The sequence below is a fragment of the Pteronotus mesoamericanus genome, unplaced genomic scaffold (genome assembly GCF_021234165.1).
Source record: "Pteronotus mesoamericanus isolate MK-2021 breed Mesoamerican mustached bat unplaced genomic scaffold, CSHL_Meso_final contig_20, whole genome shotgun sequence".
NCBI classification, from domain to species: domain Eukaryota; kingdom Metazoa; phylum Chordata; class Mammalia; order Chiroptera; family Mormoopidae; genus Pteronotus; species Pteronotus mesoamericanus.
This window is the reverse complement of record NW_026555085.1, coordinates 91,814,903-91,823,912: the sequence shown is the minus strand read 5'-3', so window position 1 is coordinate 91,823,912 and position 9,010 is coordinate 91,814,903. Positions and strand designations below refer to the sequence as shown.

General features: G+C 36.1%; 1 protein-coding gene across 1 annotated transcript in view; it reads right to left on the bottom strand.

Annotated features, from left to right (window-relative positions):
• Positions 1-7,738: 7,738 nt before the first annotated feature.
• The window catches only part of ADGB (androglobin), a 129,576-nt gene continuing 128,304 nt past the window's right edge, over positions 7,739-9,010 (bottom strand). The window contains exon 37 of the mRNA XM_054570081.1: positions 7,739-8,019. Within this exon, the coding sequence (XP_054426056.1) occupies positions 7,834-8,019 (186 nt within the window). The 3' untranslated portion in view covers positions 7,739-7,833. The remainder of the gene's footprint in view (positions 8,020-9,010) is intronic.

The window sequence follows — 9,010 nt, the reverse complement described above, 5'->3', positions numbered from 1 at the left end:
TACATGTTTAGTAGTTTTGAGGAACTGCCAAATTGCTTACCAGAGGCTGTACTATTTTGTTTTTTTATGATCACCAATGATATATGAATAATATGATTTCTTCTTATCCTTACTGGCACTTGATATTGTCAATATATTTTTATTTTAACCATTCTGATATATATGTGTGATATCTCATTGCAGTTTTAACTTGCATTTCCCCAATTGCAAATAATGTTAAACATCTTTTGTTATATTTATTTGCCACCTCTCTGCCTTCTTCAAGTCGTTTGCTCATTTTTGAATCGTATTGCTTATTATTGAGTTTTGAGAGTTACTTATAGTAGTAGATACTAGTTCTCTGGCAGAGAGGTGGTTTTCAGATATTTTCTCCCAGCATGTAGCTTGATGTTTTATTTATTCTCTTCATATGAAGTTTCACAGAGTAAATTTTTCATTTTGATGAGGCCCAATTTATCAACTTTTTTCTTTTATGGATTGTAATTTTAATGTCAATCCCAAAGATTATATCCTTTTTTTCCTACAAGTTTTATAGTTTTATGTTTCCAGTTAAAATCTATGATTCATTTTGAGTTAAATGTTATCTGACGAGATAACATTTTAGTTATCTTGACTTTAGTTTAAGTCGAGGTTCTTTTATTCCCCCCACCCCCACCGCTTCTTTCCTTCCTTTCTCCTTTCCTTCCTCTTCTTTTTCTCCCTTTTTTTTTTTATTTTAGGTGTCCTGTTGCTCTGGCATGTTTGTTACAAAGCTATCTTTCCTCCACAGAAGCCATTTTGTATTTTGTTCAAAACTTAATTTGGCACATTTGTGCAGATCTACCTCTAGATTCTCTGCTCTGTTCTTTTGACTTATTGTCTACTGTACTACGACTACCACATTGTTTTGATGAAAATGGCTGGATAGTGAGCTGTAATATTGGGTAAAGCCATTCTTCTTTTGTCAATATTGCTTTAGCTATTATGGGGCTTGTGCCCTAGAGAATCCTCGGTCCATAGGGACAAAGACGTTTCCTTGCAGGTCACTCCTGTCAGCTCCACTGACCTGTCTCCGTATCTAAGAGAAAAAGGGGAGCATGCCAGGCAGGCAAAGATAATGCTTCCTCCAGCTGTTTATTTGTGGTGGGGTTCCTGAATGATCATCCTAGTCAGCGGAGTCGGCTCACCTGATGTTCTCAGGACTCCCATTTTGCCCGGGAGAATAATGAACCTGCCTTGACTGTCTTGCTCGTTTGGTGATCAGAAGGTAGTGGGTCTGGGTGGTCTTCCTCTGCTGTGTCGGGGGAAGGGAGATGCCCTGCTGCTGTGCTGTTTCTCCAGTCCTGGGTCCCAAACCAGTTCCCTTTCTTACCACCTCCAAGAGTCTCCTTTGATTGTTGAGGCATCGTTTCCAGAGTTTATAGTTGTGCTAAATAAGGAGGAGCAAGGACAAGGCTAGAAGTAAAGGGCCTACCGAATAGATACTTTTAAAAACAAGTAGATAAGCCACTGTTTATTTAAACAAAAGCATGTTGCTATAACAAGAGCAACATACGACCCTTTATGCAAAATGGAACAGAAATTTCAGAGTCTGGAAAACATGTGCCACAACCCAAGTTAAACAATGCTCTTGTGCTTTATTGAAATGCCTAAACTTTTTTCTTTTTTTTTTTTCCTTTGACAAAAATAAGGTCTGGGCTAAACTCCAATTTGAGTAAATATACTGATCTTCCAAATTCCCTTGGCAGTGTAAATCACATACCGTTCTCTTCATGCTCCGCCTTTAACTAGTGGGATGGGATGGCTCTGCCTAGTGAGACAGATGTTGAGGCCTACGGAGAGCTGCCTGCAGACGAAACACCTTTCAGTTAATTATCCCACCAGATTCACAATAACACCAAAGCCTGCAATGCTTTGTGCTTGAGTCAGCGCTGTTTTTCTCCCTAATTGAAGCCCTTTATTGTCATTGCAATTGTTTTTGTATCTGTTTAATTCTTCTATGAAAGTAGAGAGATCTGCTTACTGAATAAAAATCACGCTGACATTTCCAGGTGCCACATTTGGGAGAGCGCACTAGCTCATGCCAATGAACCTGTACGCGCCTCTTTGCTTGACCCTTCCACATGCCAGATCTACTGCAGAAAATGTCTCCACTCTCACGTCTCAACTTAACTGAACATCTTCCCGTTCAACCTATTTACTCTCATTTCCTTCTTAATAACTTGTGGCCCAGAGCTCTGACACTGCACAGTATTTTCTATTTAGATGCTATTCTATTTTGTTACCAAAAGGCAGAATCTTAAAAACACAGGACGGAAAAGATTTCAAAATCACTAGATCCAACTTGAAATCTTTTTAAGATCAAGTTTCTTAGGGAATTTAAGATTTAAATCTGGGATTTAAGATCTTAGGTCAAGTTTCAAAAATCAAACAATTTATATTATATTTAAGAACCTCCTGAGAAATAACTTTTATGTTATCTTTTGCAGATAGATTCTAACATTTAGTAGTTTTATTTGCAGGTAGATTTCTTCAAATTTATTAGGTATTAAGCCATTCTCCAAAGAAAAAAACAATTTATACTAGAAGAAAATATTTGACCATTTTACTTAACCTTGTGCAAATTGGAAACTGAAAATAAATTTCTAGAGCAGTAGTTGTTGGAATTTTATGGGTTATGGACTCCTTTAACAATCTGATTAGAACTATAGATTTTGCCCCAAAATATACATCTATCTATATCTATCTATCTATCTGTTTATCTATCTATCTACCTACCTATCTATAATTGCAGAAGGCTCAGGTGTCACTTAAAGGCCACTTTAAGGCCACCCAAAGCCCCCAGGTTAAGATCTCTTGTCTGGAGTACAGGCAGTTTTCTCTGAGGAGTTCTAAAGTGTCCCTTCATAATTTCGGAATTCCTCAAATAGAAACTAATTCAGGAAGTAGAATCCAAAATGATGCCTGAGTGTATCAATAACAATTCTTTGGTTATATGTAGCAGAAACAAACTTTGGTTAATGGAAGGGGAAAAAATCATTGGTGATATATTTGAGTAGCTCACAGATTTGAAGAGAACTTCGCACTGGAAAGGACAAAAATGAACAAGATACTAATGGAATTGGGAATCTCGTTGAGATGCTCATGATGACTCAGCTTCAGCTCTTTCACTGCTGCTACCAAAAAATGGTGGAGAGGATTCAGGGCTGGCAGACCCAGAAACACCCATTACCGTATCCATGGTCTGCTGAGAAGGTAAGAATGGAAACCAGTGCTACCCGTTATTTCAGCTGCTTCTTAGATTTGCATTCAGGTGACAATGGTTCTTTTATTAATTTAAGTCTACACACAGCCTATCTATATGACATTTCAGGAACCAGGATACAAACACTGACCAGCCTCCAAGAAGGATACATTTTCAAACAGCTACTTCAGCTGTGGCCAAAGAGTGTAACAGACCAGAAGAATCCTCAGAAGAGAGACCCAGGGGTTGTGGAGTTCAGCGGAACGGAGAGGTCCTGCAGTACAATGTCTACCCTGAGGGATTTCAGCACTACCTCGGGATAGCCATGGCGTGTGTCTCCTGTTGTTCTCCTTTCTGAATGAAAGTGGTTATTGATTATTATCTGATCCACAATGGTTTAATGGCTTTTTGTAGGGAAGGGGCAGTCAAAACACAAGCAAAGCGATGCTCTTCTGGCCAAAGGCATCAGTAAAAGACATATACTGCAATAAATTTGTAACATTCTCACTTATGGCATGGATATGAGCTCCCTGTTGCTTTAAGGGGTGTGTAAATTAAGATCCTATTTGGAAAATGAAGCTGTCTCGACTAGACTATGACACATGTCTTCTGTGAACATTGCAAAATACCATTGTTAACAACCTGCCATCTGGTGTTATCATACTCTCTTAAGGGTGTGAATCTTTTTTTTAAGTTCTGTAAACTGTATTTTTCAATATTTTCACTTGAATGCCAATCGGATGCATTTTTGAAAATTATCGTAAGCTTTTATGTAGACCCATTTTAGTACATCAGCCTAATAGTACAAATAATACAAATAGTGTAATTTGTTCAACTATAATGTACTGAAAGCCTACTCAGTGAGGTTTTAGGCTATGATTTGTGGGTAATTAATATTTGTCATATATTGACAACTATGTCATATATATGACAACTATGATATAGTCCTTGCACTTGAGAATATAACCCATTATATAACAGAGACATAAAATCTTTATGCAAGGTATTATAAATGATCTTAAAGTAACAAACTAGATAAACATTAATGGCATAACTGAAGAAATAAAGCTTATAAACCAAATTTGAAGCATTCAGGGTACTTGAGGTCAAGTTTTATTGAAATCTGAGAATGATATATGAGAAGCTCAAGATGCATTTTAACTTACTTTCAGGAATTTTTTAATCATATCTGCAAACCATAAATGAAATTCTTTAGATTTTCCCCTGTTTTCTTTCTTTTTGTCTTTATGGAGCCCAAGATGACTTAAATGTTGATAAATGGGAAAAAAAGGACAACTATAAGGAGTCTAAATAAATCATAATTGGAAAACAGCTTTTGAATACAAGTTACTAGTCTAAAAACTAATTTTATAGGGTCTTATTTTAATAGTTTAATGACTTCAGGTGATTTGCTATGGAAATGGTGTTTAGAGAAACATAGTATTATTTGCCAAAGGTTGTTTTCCAGACACCATACTATAAAATATGAAGACTTTGGGCATATGGCATTCCAGAAGCAACTTAGTTTAAACTGGACTAAGTTCTAGGAGAAATACAGGAAAATATCCAAGTCCTTGAGGAAAAAAATACATAGTAACAATTTTGTATTATACTATATTATTAACCAATGAAATAGTCTTGGGTCAGATTATTATATTTAATATAATTTTGGCCATTTGGACACATTTAAACTGACATTTCTGGTGAAAATAACATGTAAATTTTCTTTTCAAACCTGTAAAATGTTAAACAACTTAGCCCAGTTTCACCAATAAGCTATAATCATGATATATATTTAGCCATTTAAATATTAACTGATCAATTTTTTTCCATGTAAAACATTAATTTGAAATCTTTGCCACAAAGGCAAATATTATTTTTATTAGTTTTCTCTGTATCTGTCTAAATATATCAACCACCTACAGTAGAATGAAAAAGCCACCCATATGCTTATCTGAACTGCTGATTCTGAAATCAAAAGTATGATAAACATTGAAAATAAAGAGCGTCATAATATTATATATGAGATGGAAAAAGTTTTTATAGATCAGGTAAATGAAGTTTTATAATAAACAAAATGTATTAAAGTGGCATATTTGAATAAATTTAGGGTTCTTTAAAGTCATTGATTGAATATCCTGAGGTCTGTTCAGAAGTTATCCAGCTATGTAATATGAAAAATAAAGACACTTATTGAAAAAGACACAGGATACAAGAAACATTGTACATAGGACAATGATGCCTCAGTCCCCTTCAAAGTAAGCACCTTGAGACCTCACACACTTCTGTAAGTCGCCATCAGCTACTCTGTTGTATTTTCCTGGATCTCATCGATGATCTGAAATCTCTTCTCTTTCAAAGGTGATTTTAGTTTTGGGAAAAGTCGGAAGTCGCAGGACATCAAATCTGGGCTGTAGGGGGTCTGAGTCACCTGGGTGATTTGATGTTTCGCCAAAACATTATGCAGGAGACGTGATGCATGAGTGGACATGTAGTTGTGATGAAGCTGCAAATCACCAGTTGCCCATAGCTGTGGCTTTCTGAATCATCCAAATAATTTCCTCAGAGGAATGTTTAAGCTTAACACAAAATTTGATACAAATTTGTTGTTTTCCTTGCTCAGTCATTTTGAATGCAAGAGCCGCATAGTATACATACTTACTCAAGGGCATCTACCACCCCCAGTGACTGGTACAGTGAAGTCATCATTGTTCATGCATGCGCATTCCAGTCTACTCTCCTTGGCTGCCAGGTTACACCAATGCCATGGAAACCATTCTCATTATATTAACAATGGATAGACTTTTCCCAGACAGACCTTGTATATACACATGGTAGGGTGATTTGTTATGTAGGTTTACTTCAGAAATAAATTATGCTGTGTGGTGATACTGCCATCTGTGCCCATACCCAAAACAATGATGTTTAACCTCAAGTTCTAAATACATGCAAAGCCTTTGATGTGTAATGAAACTATTCCATGAAAACACACCTGTGGTTGAAAATTCTTTTATCTCAATCAAGATGAATAAAATCTGTTTTATAATTTACTAGACAAAAAAGCGTTATAAGAACAGCTTGAAACAAAGTTCCTTTATAATGTTAATTTCAGAAGTGTTCTGTGAAGGTCATTGGAAATATTCATTGATCTGGTATAAATAATCCCATCTGGGATATGGCTCACACTGGGGACTGGGGTGGGATAGTGGAGCACACAGTTTCTCTTAGGAGGCAAATTCCAGTACTACATGGCTCTTTTTGCCACTTCTCCCTCTATTTTCCTATTGTCCAAGTGACAGTGAATGCAAAGGTTTCTTTTGAAGGTAAATAACAGTCAACATATATTAGAATACTATGCAACTGTTTAATGTGTACATATAGTCTATATATAACAAAGGGGCTCAGAGACTAGAGGTGTTTTTTTTTTTTTTGAAAACTTGATTTCAATAAGCCAGTTAACATTTATTGAAATTGTCATCATATTCTGATTCATTCAATTGAAGACTTCCACTTGTTACTATTCAAAAAGCACTTGGTGGACACTTCAATTTTGCAAGAAGGAAAGCCACGGTTCTTTCTTCAGTGGAGGTGCTTGAGGCACTCAGGGGCTGTGTTGCTCTTATAATGCTGTTTCATTATGACCAGAGTTGCACCCTGGTGTATCAACTCAGAGGCTGGCCTAGGTTTCCTCTGCTCTTATAAGAGTCCTGAAAAAGAAGGGGTTGACCTTGAAGTATTTGGGAGGTGGGGAGTGGATATAAAAAGGAAAACTATAAGAGATTAATGAGAAAGAAACTGAATGGTAGGCCATGTACTATTCTTTATAGATATACTCTGGTTAACTCAATCAACCCAATGGAGGCTATTTTATGGCTCTGTTCCAAGAGAGCCATTTATTAAGTAAGATCCACAGACATTATAATCTTTAGTTTCTCAGCAATCTTTACTATCATGTGGGGATGATTTCATGGGGACAGTACCACCTCTAAAGAATATTTAGGAACTATGAGTGGACATTTTGTATTGTCCAAAATGGGAGAAAAGTACTGCTGTTTAGAGGTTAAAGGTTGAGAATGTTGGACACCTCTTAATATTTGAGAGTCACATGCAGCAAAGAATTACCTTCCTTGCTATATGATTTGAATGGCCCATTAGTCATGTAGTCCAAATGCATGTTAATGACCTAAGAACCCAATTCTTTAAGATATATAAAACCAAAGTACTTTAAACTCTTTTAAGTTAGAGGCAAAAGTTTCTCTAAGAACAATAGATATTTTTCTCGTCATTGAATTTTTCAAAGGCAATCCTTTTGGCTCATTTGGGACCTTGCTTAGGTATTAAATAAAAAGGCAGCAATTCAGAGTGAGACACACACATTTTATTACATTCTATATGTTTGAGGCATTTTTACTGAAATTAGAAAAATTTAAATTCCAATAGGTTCAAATAAAACTTCCTGAGGAAAAGAAATTAACATTAAAGCACAGAAACTATTTTTAAGGTAGGAAAACTTCTAACTTCTTACTTTTTTAAATCAACAGGTAAAGTTATAGATAATCAAAAATAGGTTTTTCTTCAGAAGAAGAAAATTAGTATTGGGCATCTCCTGGTTACTTTTTCTTTTCTTTCTTCTTCTTGTTTTTGTCAGGGGCTGTGGTCTTCTTTTCTGGCTCTGCCCAGGTAGCTTCTTGCTCTGCAACCAGAGCCTCCAACCTTAGGCGTTCGGCTTCCAGCAACTTGTTTCTATATTCTTCCCGGATGCTGAATATCTTTTGACGAGCTTCATCTAAAGAGTCCTGTTTCAAAACAAAAACATAATCAAACAAAGTCCACTGATAAAAGCTTATGGACCCAGACCAGAAAAAAAAAATACCTGTAAGATCCTTATCCTTTCCTTATGCCAGTAGATTCATGGGGGAAATTATTGAGGAAAGATGAGAACTAAGTAATGGCCTCAACTGTTCATCAATACATACAACATAAGATAGCAACAAAGGGTCCATGAAATTTGAACAGAATAGTAAATAAAAGCATAAATAGGAGAAAAATAAAGAGAAAAGTTAAGAAATAGGAAGAAATTTTAGCAAAGCAACTATGTACTTAAAAGAGTTCAAATATAACCTATGTAAGATGCACATACAGCTCTGTGTGCTTCTCACAGTAACGGCACTCAGTGAAATTACTAGTTTGCCACACATCCTAGCCCTGACCACACACACCTGAGTTGCACTTCCAAATAATACCACCTAGTCCATTGGTTATCTTTGTTATTGTCAATTTGGCTTTCTACTTCAAGAATAAACTATATTCATCAAAGACACTAAAGATCTACATGCAGCTAAATCCAAGATCATTTCCTGGTCCTATTCTTATTTAACCATACTTTCTCCTGCTGAAATCAACTGACTTCACTTGACTTCTTGGACATCACACCTTTAATTTCCTTTCACTTCATTATCAGCTCCTTGCCAGCCACCTTTTCTGATTTTCCTTTTTCTTCTTCATCTCTTGATGTGGGAGTGGCCACATCTTAGATCTTAGGCCTCGTTCTTTGGTAACTTATCTAACCCTGTGGCTTTAAATTCCATTTATACACTGATGGGTCCCTTTTGTTTAATCTCCAGCCTCGATCTCCCTCTCAAATTCCAGAATCACACATCTAACTTCAATTTGATTTTCACATGACTGTTTAATAGACAAACAAGATGTCTGTTTGATGCATTAGATAGATAAAAAAAATCTCCCCAAATGAAATACTTATCTTCACTCCCAAACCATTAGATCTGA